Source organism: Gallinula chloropus, assembly GCF_964237585.1.
Source record: "Gallinula chloropus genome assembly, chromosome: 1".
Lineage (NCBI taxonomy): Eukaryota > Metazoa > Chordata > Aves > Gruiformes > Rallidae > Gallinula > Gallinula chloropus.
This window is the reverse complement of record NC_140085.1, coordinates 35234360-35250724: the sequence shown is the minus strand read 5'-3', so window position 1 is coordinate 35250724 and position 16365 is coordinate 35234360. Positions and strand designations below refer to the sequence as shown.

General features: G+C 41.4%; 1 protein-coding gene across 1 annotated transcript; it reads right to left on the bottom strand.

Moving 5' to 3' along the window:
• Positions 1-4698: 4698 nt before the first annotated feature.
• On the bottom strand, positions 4699-16078 carry PUS7L (pseudouridine synthase 7 like; the record flags this gene model as incomplete). The annotated part of the gene is made up of 9 exons (XM_084279713.1): positions 4699-5390; positions 6013-6066; positions 6820-7097; positions 8557-8638; positions 10083-10181; positions 11560-11755; positions 14198-14357; positions 14864-15769; positions 15814-16078. The coding sequence occupies 9 exons, from the start codon at positions 16076-16078 to the stop codon at positions 5073-5075; spliced, it is 2358 nt and encodes a 785-aa protein (XP_084135839.1). The 3' UTR covers positions 4699-5072.
• Positions 16079-16365: the final 287 nt, after the last annotated feature.

Sequence of the window (16365 nt, the reverse complement as noted above, 5' to 3'; positions counted from 1 at the left end):
TCAAAAATACACTGCTTCAGTGTTCAGGGAAGAAGGGTATGTCCAAAAAGTAATCACATATTAGGAGAGGTACAGGACAAAACAAACATCACAATGTCACTGGAGAAATCCATGGTATAAATACGGAACTGTGTCCAGTTCTAGATCCCTCCTCTCCAAAAGGGTATATTAAAAAACAGGAAAAGCTCACAGAATGACAAGTATGGCAAAATAGCATCAATAGGAGCAGACTGCATAGCGCTCTGTGGCTGTGAGCAACCAATTTAGGAATTCCACACAGGGAGCATGCAAACGACTGGGTACCAAAAGAATGGATAGGGATGAAGTCTTTGCTGTCCCTTGTATTGAAATACAAGAGTCAAGGATCATCAAACAAAGTCAGAAGGAGGCAGCTAAAAAAAACCCAAAAAACCAACAGAAAAACCCAAACAAACCCCAAAAGGTGGATCTTCATATTACAAGTAGCAAACATGGAACTCTGGGAAAAGGTTGAACATATTCAAGGGAACATGAGAAATACCTGGGAAAGGAATCCATTGAGAATAATTAAATAGCTGGAGGACAAATATATAGAATTCCCTGGCTTTACTTCTTCCTATTTGTCCATTTATAGGAACTGCTGCAGATAGGATGTGGTACAAGACAGAGCATTGATTCAAACCACTGCAGTTGTAGAGTACTAAACCCAAATCCAGCTTCACTCTAGTTATTTATCTATAGTATCAACACAAAAGTCACTAATTGATTCATGTTGTGCTTTCACAAATGAATGGTTCAACCATGTATTATTGTAGTTCTTTTTATACAGAGTTCTGAAACCTGGATTTCAGCAGAGATCTGAAGAGAGATGTGAAAGTAAAAAGACAAAGTGCCTTCTGCTGAGGGTGGGAGAGGGTATCCTGGATTTGTAATGTCAGGAATATTCTGAAAGACAATATTTTGAGTCAGTCATTGCTAAAACACTAAGAATCTTGCTGTTCTAAGCAGGTAGGAGCATTTGTGCAGAAGCTGAAAACACAATTTGACTGTTGTAAGATTATGGCTGCTGCTGGGCAGAATGAAGTAACTTCAGACAGTGCAAACATCTGACTTCGTTACGTTTGCAAGGAAGGCAGAATCAATATTCTCAGACAATGTCTGCACGAGCAAGCGTGACAGAAACAGATGAACATCCTGGAGCACTGAAGCCCCACACAACATGTGGTTCAGTGTTTTTACTTTGGGCTAAACATTGTCTAAGGTCCACAGTGCAGTGTCCCCATGTAGAGGGTTTGCAGCTGTCTGAATGACCAACTGCCCCTTTGGATTGTCATTCCTCCCTTTGGACACAGAGTGTGCTCAGTACGCAGCTGGAGCTCACTTCTGGTTTCATTTCTTCTAAAAGGAATCCAGACCTGAACCAGTGGGCTGCAAGGCAAGACTGCAGATTCAAAGAAAGGAAAGTGTTAATAGCTTCTCAGCTTGTTCCCTTGAGCTTTTATTATGGGCAGAAGTTCTGCAAGAGAAAGGAAAAGAGGTTTGTGCTCATCAGCTGGGTGTAAGAGGTCAAATCACAAGCTGACAGGCACTGACACTGAGAGAGGAGTTAATGGAGATTTAATGAGTTAGCTGAGCCGATGATCACACATCTACCTGGCTTCTGAACTGCCTTTATGATAGGAATGTAATTTTAAGCCATTTCATTCTGAAAGATCTGAAAATTTGTACATTCTCACTGAGGATAATACTAGTTGTCAAATTTGTAATGAATTAAAATTAACAGGATTTCACAGATTAGGAACATTTGCATTTTTCCCATTCAAAAGCCCAATTATCTATCATCTGTGCTGAAAAAAAATAATCAACTAGCCATTGAACTTAAAACCCCTTTTGTTAGAAACAGAGAGACCTGTCTTCATTAGTATTAGCAAAGCACTTTAAGGCTTATCAGAAAAGGATGGTAGCAAGAGAAGTACTTAGTAACAGGAGAGATGAGCCTTGCACTCATGCAAAACTCTCTGAATTCAACTGTCCATAATGCTGCCAAGAGAATGAATTACAAACAAATGCCCACTGAAATAAGAAGGATGAGAAGGATGTTTACCATATAAACCCTCCTGATAGCTAACCTGACTTTTCCCTAGCAGAACATTTCTGCTATAGGAATTTTAACCCATGGACACACATAATTAGCTCTTTCACCTTAAAGTTGCTGAAAGAACGATTTGCTTAAGGAGATTAGTCCTTTTAGCGTTCAATAGAAGTACTGACAAATGAGCCTAAAATGATTATAGGGGAACTCTTTTAACACCATCTTCTGATCTTTGATTTTAAAATAGCACTCCTTTCAGTCAAAAATCTTTTACTCTGACCTTTGGTGTTTTCCCAAATCAAGGCTCAACTTTTAATGCTTTACGTATTCAAATCTTGCGTGTGATAAGATGGTTTTCCAGGGTGTTGCAAGCCACATTGAAGATTACTACAATAGTGTCTTCAAACAGAACTTCAGTGCTAATTTATTTCTTCTGGTCACTGCAACTGCACGCAGCTTCTCATCTTCACCAGAGCACTTCACCATGGCTGTGGTGAGAGGACAACTCTTTTTGAGCTGTGCTGCACCGAAACAACTTGCATTTAAAATATTTTTCCAGAAGAGGGGTATTTTTAAGGGCAAGTGTAAGACAGAAGTGGTGATACTGAAAAGCAAAGGTAGGAATAAAGCTGTCTCAGGTGGGTGGTGGCAGGGAAATGGATTTTTCAATCGGTTTGGCTGTATCACCTAAATTTGAGGTGTAGAGTAAGCACTGTAATAGAGCAAGCGTGGAAAGTCACCTACAGTGGCTCAGTAGCTGTTTGCATGACAGTCTGTTTTGCCATAAAAAAGCTGAGGGTCACGTTTTGAATTACTTATAGTCTTACAGAGTAATCCTCTTAGTTACGGTAGTGAGTTATCTGGATCCTTCACTGCTACAGAGTTCTATGCAAGCACTGAAATCATGTGAATTATGTTTCTGCATTTCTATTTTTCCTACTTCTATGGGAGATTTATTTTACTCAGCTGTTAGCAACAACTGAAAGACTGATGCCAAAACAGAATTCAACTCATATTAATTCTCTCAGTAAAAATGAGTCGTTTTCCATTTTACTTTTAAGTCATGCTGCCACCTACAGATTGAACACTTGCAATGTTCTCTTTAGGATAACAGGGTAAATCCAGGTTGGAAGAGATCTCTGCTCTCTTCTCCAACTGACTCCACAAAATAAGGTTGCCTCTCAGCTGAGACCAGCTTGCTGAGAAGTTTATCCTACTGGGTCTTGAAGACCTTCTCAGATGGAGACTGCACAGCCTCTGGGGAGCCTGTTCCACTGCCTGACTGTCCCCACAAGGGAAAACCTTCCTTTTTGTCAATCTAAATCTCATTTTAATTTATGCATATTGTCTCATGTTCTCTTGCAGTGCACCACTAGGAAGAGCATCTTCCTGCTAACCTCCCTGTAGGTACCTGCTGTTGGTTTCCCCCACGAGCCATCTCTTCTCCAGGCTGAAGAAGTTCAGTTTCTTCAGCATCTCCTCAAATGGCAAGTGGTCCAGTCCCCGGAGAACATGGAGCCTCTTTGCTGAACTAGTTAATTTTTGGCATCTTTCTCGTGGTGGATGTAGATGTGGTCTAACAAGTGCCAAAAAATGAGAAGTTATGCCTTCCCTAGACCTATTGGTTGAGTCTCAGCTGACACATCCCAGGAGGCTGCTGGCCATCCTTGCTGCCAAGGCATACTGGTGCCTCACGTTCAGCTGCAAACTGGGCCCCCAGGGCCATTCTGCAGAGCTGCTCCCCTGCCTGTCCCTTGCCAGCCCGGGCTGCAGCAGGGGTGCTTCCTTCCCAGGAGCAGCACTTTGCACTTGTCCTTGCTGAATGTCAGGCTGAATGTTCCTGTGATGTCACTCTGGCATGCCTGGATTTCCATGAATCACAGCCTGAACATCCAGAGTATCCGTTTGTTCCCCTGATGTGTCAGCATCTGCAAATTCCATGAGGGTGAACTCCATCCCCTCCAACAGGTCACTGACAAAGACATGAAACAGGCTGGGGCCCAGGACACACCCCAGGGACACTCACTCCAGGTAGGGTACCACCCATTAACCATCAACCAGACTCACCCAATCACTCTTTTACCTATCTGGTTGTCCACCAATCCAGACCATAATGTCCTAACGTGGTTTCAAGAATATTGTGAGAAGCTGTCAAATGCCTTGCTAAAGACCAGGTAAATGACATTTTCTGCTCTCCCCTTTTCCACAAATCCACTCAATTTATCACAGTTAACTTAATATTTTTTTAATTAAGAATATAAAATTGTTTTGTGGGTTTTTTCCAGAGATGATTCCATTAAACTCTTTTTTCCCCCCACCATAAGGCTTGACAGTAACAAGAATAAAGTTTGCATCCTGTAAACAATAAAACAGGACTTTTTTTTTTATTAAAAATGGGTTTGCAGTTATGTTAATTACTCACCTTGTCCTGATGAGCTTACTTGAACAGGCAGTAAAATCTATGCACTATTTAATCCCGGACTCCTTAGCATTAACTTAGGCTGAGGGGATTCATCAAATGTCTGATAAAGCATCAGATGACTTGTCACTGTTGACTCAGGACTAACACAGAATTTTAACACTTGGTCCCCAAACACAATCAATTTAGTGTAGAGCAAGTTTTCAGTTAGACACCTGTAGGCTGCAAGTCTGTAACAGTATTTCTTGAACAGCATTTAGTATAAACTATTTTTTAAAAATGGTGATGACACAGAAGACACATTTGCTTGCTGCAAACATTTTCCCAGTATTTAACTTTGCAAGTCAAATGTCTACACAGACATGAAATCCATCCTGGCAGCCCATGGCTTCTTTACATTGTGCTAAACCTGCCCAGCATAGAAGGGGTTGGTAGGGATTTTTCCTAATTACTGTGAATCTCAATCTACACTTTTTTTCCTGTTTCTGGCTTGAACCTGTCAATCTCCCTTAATTTCTTGGCATTACACATAAAATAATCACCAGTGTATAATATTCCTGCAATCTTGCAATAACTGAAATCTTAAAAGTCACATTTCATTATTTCTCTTAGACAGACCGTTGCATAACATGAAGGATCGAGGTCAAACGATATATGAAGAGCGACTTTTGATTCACTCAGATCATTGTCTTCAATTCCTTTTTCACAGCCTTCCAAAAAATAGGAGAGATTCTGAACATTTTTCAAAATGGGTCTGTAGCATCCAGGTATATTCAGCTGTAATGGAGACACTCTGAATTTGCAGGTCTGCAGCTCATCCTTAGCCAGTCTTTCACGGTACCACTGGCCAACTTTGTTACTAGGATACTTGATACTATGTCCCACCATTGGAAGAACCACCTTCAAAGGAAAAAAACAACAAACACATTTGAAATAAAGCCCACCAATTCTCCTTTAAACATATGTGATTACAATTTAAAATGTGTTTTGGGGCCTGACATAGTAAAACAGCAGCTTCTCTTGTGAAATAAAGCCCTGCAAAGCAGGTTATCCTGGATGTAATTAAAGCAGAAAAAAGAATCGATGTATCAGGATTGCCAAAACAAATTAGAAATATACTAACAGGAATTTCCTTGCTTGCTGGGAAAGATACAATAGTGAAGACATTAAGTTGCCTATCTATGACTTTACAACTATGTACTCTGAACCTTCAAGAATTAGGACATCAACTGCTCTTCAATGTTTTCTCCAGTAGATGGAAAATTTTTTCCAAGTATTTACATTCAGCTTCAAGATAAATATTGCTATACTGCAACTGGCTCTAAACTTATTTCCATTACAAAGTAAATATTATTTCCTCCTGTTTGTTATGAGAATGGAGACCAGTTCACATGTGTTTTCTTTAATGTGCATTCTGGCAAGGAGGAAGACTGCACCAGTTAACTTAATCACATTATTTTTAAAACAAAACATTTTAATCAAATAAAGAGATCAACAATTCGGAATTTTTTATAAGACTTACTTGGTGTATAGAGTATTTGTCAGCTGACTCTTCTGGAGCAGTGACTACATGAACCTGACAAGATAGTTAAGAAGTTAAGAAAACATTTTTTTTTTTTTTTTTAAATAAAAAGCACAGAATCACAGAACGGTTTGGGTTGGAAGAATGAATTTCAAACTTGGGACCAGCACACACTCCACTGCTGGCTTCTCCTCATTAGCTCACCCATGGCTCCATGCAGAGGACCCAGCCTGTATTGTGGGTGAGCAGAAGCACTCCCTTGCCCTTTACTACTTTTCTAAGAGGACTGTTGCATTTTTTTAACAGCTCATAACAGTTTAGACTCACTGTGATCTGTTTTAATTGCCTAAGTGATATTGTGCTATATATGCTTTGTGTAGCTGCAATGAGATTACCAGTTCAGTCTGTGGGCACCTTTCACCACGGGCTTACATCCATTGGTGGATATAATGGGAAGGCCTGACCCTGGAGAACAGGATTCAGATCCACCCTGACTGCTGATGCAACCAGAACCCACTCTGAAAGTATTTCCCAGTCCCCCATGCAGGCTGAATTCTCACATATGTGAATTCTGACATGCTGTTCCTTCTTCTCACCTGAATAAAACAGTCAGAACAGCAAAAAGATGCTAAAGGCGCCTATTTATGGCAGATCAAAAAGGCTACATCACTTTTTCCACCTTTGTCACTAATATGTAAATGGATGAACAAAATAAAAGCATGAGAGTACATATATGCATTGAAGAACACCGTGCTTTGTCTTGTTTGTGGTTTTTTTCCCCTCAATATCTATATTGCAAAGACTCACCTTGTCGTTCAGGGAAACGCTTCCATCATTTTCTTCTGAGAAGACAAGATCACCCTCAACAACTTTTGAGCCATGTACCTTCAGTCTGTACGATGCTGCCTCATTCCATAGCTTACTGCAGTAAGCATGGACATAGAATATGCGCATGGCATGGGGAATACTGAGCCACCCCCTGGTACAGCCTTCCTGGGTCACACCGTAGCGGTTCAGTGCTCGCAGCAGCATCTTCTCCCTCACTTTGCATTCCGGCAGCATCGCCAGTGCGCCCTTTGCATCCTCTGACACAAACAAAAATAACCATGTAAGTAATCCCTGGTTTTTCAAATATTGCCTGTCAGGAAAAAAATACACTTAAGAAGATGAAATAATCAGGCAGGGAAAACTGATGTCAGTCTAACCTCTTTATGCTGGCTTCTAAGCTATTATTCCCTTTCCTTCAATGTGTCATGTTAGACAAATTTAAACTATCATGCCTATCAACACAGTCCCATGAATTCTTCTGCATTTCATGCAGTATAAGCTAAACTAGCTGTCACTCAGGTATTCAGCCTAGTTTGCATTATTATTTTCTTCTGATAAAGTCAATTCATCACTCCAATGTGGGGTCTTTTTTAGATCAGGTAACTGAAAGTAAAGACCAAGCTACAAAATAACATTAAACTTCCACATTACATCTCTTGAGACCACATATTTCACAGGGGTAAAACCCATGTCTTCTTTATAAAGGCACAATTTGCACTGGCTTCTGGGAAGTCTGAGCCTCAGCCAAGATGCAAAATTATTTAATTTGCACTGCATCATATACATGGAGTGTATTTAAAATATTATGATTTACATATTTTCTCATTACAATTGATTATCTAAAGAAGCTTTTTGTACAGCCTTTTGCAGGCACAGAGCTGTTTTCAGAGGCCACATCAATGTATTTCCATGCATCAGGCAGCAACGTACAGCATAATTCATTAAGCTGTTTTGTGAAATAAACCATATTTGTCCCTCCTGAAGCTATGTATCATAGCTGTTCTGTCAATCTACATGGATAACGAAGCTAATGGATGTGGAATATTTGAAAAGAACAAATATATTTGAAGTCAAGAGCAACTCAAATTTTTTAGTTTTTGAGAAAAAGTTAAACTGAATGATAAAACCAATAAAAATGACAAATGGAGCATTTTACGCAGCACATTTCTGCCTTTCACATATTTTGTTGATTTTAGTGCAAGACAGAAAGAAGGCAGATCACAGGAAAGCTTGGGAGAGACACATAATTAAAGACACGTAAAAGCATAGCCCAAAGGTGCAAAAAACAAGAGCTAGGTTTGGCACAGAAATCTCAGAAAATTAGATGCCTACATGTGGAAAGTGTTGAGTATGAGCTGTATACTGTATACTTCCTTTATTAAAGAGGGGAAGTTTATATTCCAAAAGCAGACAGGTGGAAAGACTCTTTTAATAAGCAAACTGCTTTGATAAAATTCTTAGTATTTTCCGGCATTGTGCTGTACAGAGTTTGTTTCTATACTGTCTTGCTCCTGAAGCACATCAGTTTTCCACTGCTTTGCACATTTGAGGTCTCATCCTCATCTAACGAGGATGAAACTCTACTGAGTTCTGCAGAATAAGCTATTAAGTGGTATGAAGCATCAGCAAAATAAAAGTATCTCTCTGTGCAGCAACACCTTATTCCCTCACAATACCAACCCTGAAAAAATATATAGACAAGGTAATGGAACATACCAGTCTGAAGGAAGTATCTTTTTGCGTTGTTTACAGGGTCATCAGTATCTTCAGGTGTGAAGAACAACTTCACAGCTTTCACCTTTAAAGAATAATATTAGTTTGGGGTGGGGGTTTTTTTGCGTTTATATGTATCTTTGTCAACTAAACAATCATGCATCCAAGTCTGTGTTAGTATATTCTGCAGCCTCTCAAAATTGTATCAGTTCTTCAAGGCCAAAGTCAAACTCTCACTTTCACAGAAAACACCATGAAGGTGACAAACCAACTCTTCTTGAGCATCCAGTCAGAACTCCTCCACTTTGTAATGCCACCATTCTATCCTGAACTGGAAGGTTCCTCCTTTTCCTTCCACACATTTCATTTAAAATGCAAACTGAACACGTTCCACAGTCTCACAGAGGGACAATCTTTTTTTTTAATACTCACCTGTATTAGGGGAGATGACACTGTGACAGGGAAAACACTACACTAACCTCTGCTACCTGCAACCCCAGCGGAGCCATACAATTTTTAGCACTTTTACCAACCTGTGACATCTGTTTCTTATCCTCCTCTGTACTGGACTGTCCAAGCACACATGGGCACATTTTTAATACAAACAGTAGTTCCTACATGTTTTTAAAAAGTAATTGAATTACGACTAGAGATTTAAATCACTGCCCGTCAGGGACTGGCACTTAGTACCAACTACCAGAATTAAAAATGTCAGCTCCATCAACAGTAACTTCTGTGGCTGCCCTTAAATCTTGATTATTCTTATATTTGGAGGGTAAGTTTTCCCGACTTTTCCCAGAATCAAAACAAGATTAAAAGAAAAGGATACTGAAGTATTCATTTGACGATGTAGTGGCTGATTCTGGTTAAGACCTGTGCCAAGGACAATACCATATACATTGAAAAGTATATGGCTCAAGAATTATTACTTAAGAAATAAGCTCTCCTTAGCTTACATGGGAGCAATCACTCAGAACTAAGAGTTTGGGGAGGTAGCCAAGGCATAATGGAAAGCAGCAATCTCTTCTATACAGCAGATAAATTACTGTGGTATTGAAAAAGTAAATCCTTTCATATGATCCAGTGTAATTTCTTGTGACATTTTAAAGAAGTATGCAGACCCCCAGCAGGATAAAGAGGCTACAAGTTTGGAGGCAATCAGAACCATCCACGGACATTGTGTAAAGATTGCTTCATTTTAGTGTTCAAACCTTGAATGGAATGCAGCCGCTTTCCTGCCAGGTGGCATGATGAGGGTGATCACAATCACACAGCAATCACAGACAAAGAATCACTTCCTCAACTATTTCAAGCTGCACCTGCTGTTTAAAAAGATTTTTTGTTTCAGCATTAAGATCTTCATGCTTATGTTGTTGTCAAAACTGATCTGGCAATTACTTCCAGCACACATATGGGTTTATCTCACAAATGAAATTGTTCAGTGAGAAGGTCAACTCCAGTGCTAGACATTGCAAAAGTAATGTGAAATTAACTTGACAGCAACTACTTAAATTACAAAATGAAAATACCATTTTTTCATTCAATAAAGCCAATCCTATTTCATCTGTCTGAACATTTTGTCCTTGTCCAAACCGCTGAGGACCGTAGTAATTTACAAAACCTTTTGCCTAGAATGATAGAGAATAAATATGTTAACAGCATGAAAGTACCAGGTGTAAAGTAAGACTAAGCATACAACATACATACAACTACACTTACATCCAAAATACATACAAACTGTTTTTTAAAAGCAGAAATATTAAATAATAAAATCATAACTCATGATTCACTACAATATTTTAGCCCCTAATTTAGAAATATATAAAAAGCCAACCAAGTTCTATCACTTCCATTAAAAATGAAACAAAATTATTTCTATATAGTAGTTGTTTTTAGAATAATTAACAACTCAAGTCAAAGTAATCAAGCTTTTTATATGAACCAACTTCCACAATCTCTACTCAAGCTAAATGCAGCATACCACAGGTATTAAATCAATAAATGAATAAAACAAGAAATATAATCAAAAGAATTTGTGTTCATTTTCCAAAAGTCAGGTGGAGCAAAGAGAGAAAGAAAAGCATGGAAGTACCAGATAAATGCTTTTTTCCATAACAAAATAATTTCCAAAAGGCTTGTAACGTATTTGGTTTTGCACACTGGGTAGTTTCCATCCGGGTCTTTATTCCTGGATTAATCTTTGTAAAGTATTTCGTATTATGGTTATTAGTTAAGGCAAAAAAATAACTACTGTACAAAACACACAAAGTTTTTCCTTTCCATGATTTCCTTTTACTTTTCTCAGTGGTTTAAAAATGTCTGATGAAGGGGTTTTCTTTATGGACTAAAGACAACAGCAATCAAACTCCACTGAATTTCAGGGTATCTTCTTTCTCTGATAATAGACATTTCACATGTATTTATGCCATGAAAGTTTTTCATCTGAGCTGACCATGCATGTTTCTCATGTGACCAGTTGACATGCATAACTATATTCTGCCACACTGAAACACAGGCTTCGGTCGGCCTTCGGTCTGTGCAGCAATAGCTGATACATCCATACTCATTTGCTACCAGATTTCCCATCTGTAGTGGGGTCTGTAACACAGAACAAACTCACTTATGGTATGTCCTTGGAAGACAGAACCATAGAATCATAGAATGGCCTGGGTTGGAAGGGACCCCAAGGATCATAGAGCTACAACCCCCCTGCCACAGGCCAGGCCACCAACCTCCAGGCCTGGAGCTACACAAGGTTGCCCAGGGCCCCATCCAACCTGGCCTTGAACACCTCCAGGGACAGGGTACCCATCACCTTTCTGGGCAGCTTTACTCTTGATTCCTTTGGTAACGCAGGAAAGACATAAAATAACAAAAAACATAAAAACTGGAAAATAGTGCCATTATTGCTAGTGCTACTACAAGAATTTTATTTAAAAGTACTATTTTTTATATAGAGCACAGGTTTAAAACTGTTCATTACTGACAACCACAAGGCTTTTTTACCTCAATATTTTCCATTGCTTCAGATATTCTCTCTTTCAAATTTCCAGAAGAGTCATGACTGTGACGTTTGAGGTCTCTCACAACTATATCAAAGTGGTTGCCCTTCAGCTGACCAAGCCTAAGGTGCTGGCACGCTGAGTGTATGTTGTGCATTCTTATGCCCTTTTTCTCCAATTTGCTTCCAATTTCTTTCAACCTGCATAATAATTGGGAGAAATCATGAACCGTCCTCTGCTAAAGCTAACCAACTTCTAAAAAAGGTCTTCCTCACCTTTGCAGCAGAATTAAAACCACTTAAAAAATAAAAAGGGATTTAAAATAGATTATTATGAGAAAACCAAATCCAACACAGAGATAAAAGTCTTAAAATGCAGTTATAGTCCAGAAATACTTGTTAAATGTTTGCTTCACTTGAGCTTAAATTCTGTGGCTCAGCAGATATTGGAATGAAGGATTTCACTGAACTTTCTCAAGGCAACTGAGCTGAATTTTGCATTTTTTACTGAAAAACAAGCGATTTACTCTTCAGTCCTAAAAATCTGCTCTTCATTAAAAAAAAAAAAAAGGAAAGAAAGAAAAAGTAATGTGCTCTAGCAGGCTCCAAAACACAATTGCTCTTTCTTGGTCAGCCTTAACAAAAACAAACTCAGCACACTGATTCTCTGGGTATGCTTGCACATGCTTGTAATTGGAAACACAGCTGACAGTTCAAGTATTTGCCCTTTCAAATATCCACTCAATCTCTTTGTTCTTATGTCTAAGTAACAACCATTCAAATCAAAGGAAACTTCCAGCATAAGAGCTTATATTCTAAGCAATATTTTAATAACCTTATAATTTACTGTTAAAAATTCTTAATTTTCCCTGTTATGCTAGTGGCTTAGGAGCATTCAAGTATTTTAACAATTTTGATTTAAACATTAATGCAAATTTTTGCTAATTATCTCTTGAACAACTGGTCTTAACAGTGCTGTCTGCCACGGAATTTTACTACTGATATTTATTTATGTCAATAATAAATCATAAACCCATGAATTTTACTTCAGGTAGTTGTAGGTGGTGATAAGGTCTCCCCTCAGCTTCCTCTTCTCCAGGCTAAACATTGCCAGCTCCTTCAGCCGTTCCTCATATGATTTGCCCTCCAGCCCCTTCACCAGCCTGGTTGTCCTTCTCTGCACTTGCTCAAGGACCTCAATGTCCTTTTTATGATGGGAAGCCCAGAACTGCACACAGTACTCGAGGTGTGGCCTCACCAATGCCGAGTACAGGGGCACAATTACCTCCCTAGAACTACTGGCCACATTGTTTTTGATACAAGCCAAGATGCCATTGGCCTTGTTGGGTGCCTGGGCACACTGCTGGCTCATATTCAGCCTGCAGTCAACTAACACCCCCAGGTCCTTCTCTGCCTGACAGCTCTCCAGCCAGTCTCCCCCAAGCCTGTAGCACTGCATGGGGTTGTTATGTCCCATGTGCAGCACTCTGCACTTGGCCATGCTAAACTTCATCCCGTTGGTCTCAGCCCATCAGTCCAGTCTGTTCAGATCTCTCTGAAGAGCCTCCCTACCCTCAGGCAGATCAACACTTTCTCCTAGTTTTGTGTCATCTGCAAACTTACTGAGGGAGCATTCAATCCCTTCATCGAGGTCATTGATAAAGATGTTGAATAAGACTGGACCCAGGACTGAGCCCTGGGGGACGCCACTCATGACCGGCCTCCAGCTGGATTTGGTTCCACTCACCACCACCCTTTGGGCCCATCCATCCAGCCAGTTTTTAACCCAGCTGAGGGTCCTCCTGTCAAGGCCAGTGGCAGCCAGTTTCTCAGTCAGAATGCTGTGAGAAAACATGTCAAAGGCTTTACTGAAGTCCAGGTAGACCACATCCACAGCCTTCCCCTTGTCCATTAAGCAGGTCACCTTGTCATAGAAGGTGATCAGGTTAGTTTGACAGATCTACCTTTTGTAAACCCATGTTCACTAGGCCTGATCCCCCTGGCCATCATGCATGTGCTGCATGATAGCTCCCAAGATGACCTACTCCATGATCTTCCCTGGGACTGAGGTCAGACTGACAGGCCTGTAGTTCCCCGGATCCTCCTTCCAGCCGGAATACTCGGAATGTATTTGTTTCTTAACTGAACAATACAAGTTGACACTTAACATTCAAAGACAACATCAGTCCAAAATATATTTGCAATGCCTTATTTTAGTCTTGTAGCTGTATGAAGCTTTTAAGTTCTTGTCTGTGGACCACAAGACAATGCTTTGACAGCACGCAGAAACCTCCTGCATCACATGGCAAGAGGTTCTCAGTTCCAGCTAGTGGAATGAAGAAATTGTAGAGCGGATCCCATGAGCATGAACTGGAAGGAAACTGTCCCTGCCAATACAGCATATTCACATTATGAAAAATACAGAGAAAGGCAAGACTTTTCCCTAAATTCCAATACTGGAATTTTACTTTTGTGCTAAGCTGTGTGTTCTCTACAGCCACAAATTAATAAAGCCATTTCCACTGTGCTCCAATACAGAATAAGGGAAGACATCAACAAGAGTATTTGAGAAGATTGTACCATGTTGCTACTTATTAACATATAAAAATACGTACTAAACTGAATGCACCTAGATTTCAGTACCTCTCAGGAGTGACCTTCTTCACAACCATGGGTTGGTAAGTAATCGCCTTCTTATCTTTGATGCCAGTGTAACTGAAGTCTGAAGGAAGAACACCAAGTTCAGCAGCCAAGAAGCCGATTGCTTCCAGTGTTTCCAGATTTTCTTTCTGAAGGGTGAAAGCTGAAACAATCATCTCAGAATTATTAGCAATTTGCATTTCTAAATAATACAGGTGTTCTGTAAACTGAAACCCCTGCTACCCTTAAAAGCAGCAATTGATAAAGTGCGACACAATTCAATGAACATGTATTGACTCACTGCCAGAAACATTCCCTATATGACTACCCAATTGCTTTAAGGAATGAGATTAAAAATCAAATTTGACCTCAGTAATACGTCCAACATCTAGATACATCTTCTAGAAACACCCAATGACTTTCAAGGGAAAGCTAGCATACAGGGAATAACATCAAGCCAATGCTACAGCCAAAAGAATTGTAACCATTACCACTGGACAGATTATGCTAAATCACTGCAGCAACTTGATTCATCCGTTTCATTCTCCAGTGATGCAGTAATGAGGTGTACATCACTAATAATGTATTACAACATAAATGAGAATCAAACCTACATACCATACCATACAACACCATACCTCACACTTTCACTAAAGATGTGAAATTTACCTGTGTAAAGATCTTGTTTCTCCTGGAAACCATCAACAGGCCTTTTTCTGGACCAACTTTTTTCTCGAAATCGCACTGTTATTGACATTTTTGGCTGATGATTGACATCCGTCACAGTAAAAGACTTTGTTTCTAAAAGCTTTCCAAATTTTCTATTGATAAAGTGGTGAACTACTTTTCTGTGCTCTTTGTTTCCATCAGGCAGAAAAGAAAACGTAGAATTTTCTAGCTTTGCATCTAAAAATTTAAAGAAATCACTGGTTTCCTTTTCGGTCACTAACTGGCGAAGCTCTTTGTAATCTGGGTTTCCTTTTACAATCATTTCATGGTCTTTCGTGACAGTGACTAGAAAGGGGAACTGCTGCCTAACAGCACTGTGCAGATCAGCCCGAGTTTGCTTGTCCAGCACAGGTCCCAGCGAGAACTCCCCGGTGCTGCAATCGGCACTATTTTCCGAGTCCCACGCGTCCTTCAGATCACCAGCGAATTTACTCAGCAGTTCACTCATGGGTTTGCCTAGCAAGGAGTCCAGTCTGCCGCCTTCCTGGAAGGCAGATTTCACTTCAGGGTCACCCCCACGCTCCTTTTTGTTAGGGGATGCAGAACAGTCCCCTCCGGCCGGGCGTGGGTCACACTCCGAAGGACTGGGTGCCCCACCATGACAGCCACCGGCACGCGGACTGGGAGGGTCCGCTCTCGGCTTTTTGGGTGCTTGGCTGGCTTCCTGGAGCGATTCAGCCCGGGTATCGCCAGGGAAGCGTTCGGGCACCTCGATTTCCGTCACTACGAAGTCACCCGGCGAGTTTTTGATAGTACCGCAGAAGCCGGTGTGGTCGGTCAGGTGAGTGCAGGAGCAAAGCATGGCTCCGCTGCCGTCCCCTGCTCCCCGGCCAGGCACCCCGGCACCTGCAAGAGGACAAGACGAAGAAGAAGAACAATACCTCAGCTACTAAAGACAAGGCTGCGGAGGGCGCGGGAGGGAGGGAGGGAGGCCGGCAGGGAAGGCCGCAGCACCGCGCCCGTCCCGAGCGGCCACGCGGGGTGAAGCCCAAGCGCGCCCCCGGGCCCCGCGGGATGCTGCCAGGCGGCCCGCCAGAGGGCGCCACAACTCTGTCCCCCGTCCCCCTGCCGTTCCCACGAAGGAAGGGGCCCAAGGACGGTACCAATGTCTCCAGGCGCGTGGGGAAAGGGAGCAAGGGACACACACACACACATCCCCTATCCTCCCCCACGGACAGCCATGGGGTGTGCCGGGGGAGGCGGGGCATGTCCTCCCGCAGCCTATGGAAAGGCCGCACGGGAGCAGAGCGCTTCCGCTTTCTCTTTGCCGAGCTGCTCCGCCCCGGCGACGCCAGCTCCGCAGGAGGCTGCACCGCCCCTTCTTAAAGGGGAAGTGATGCGGCGGGGAGCCCCGACGGGAAGCACGGCGCGCGGGGCGGGTCCTGGGCGCCAGGAGCGACGGGCGGGGGGTCGACGGTGAGGTAGGGGGGAGGGGAGGGGAG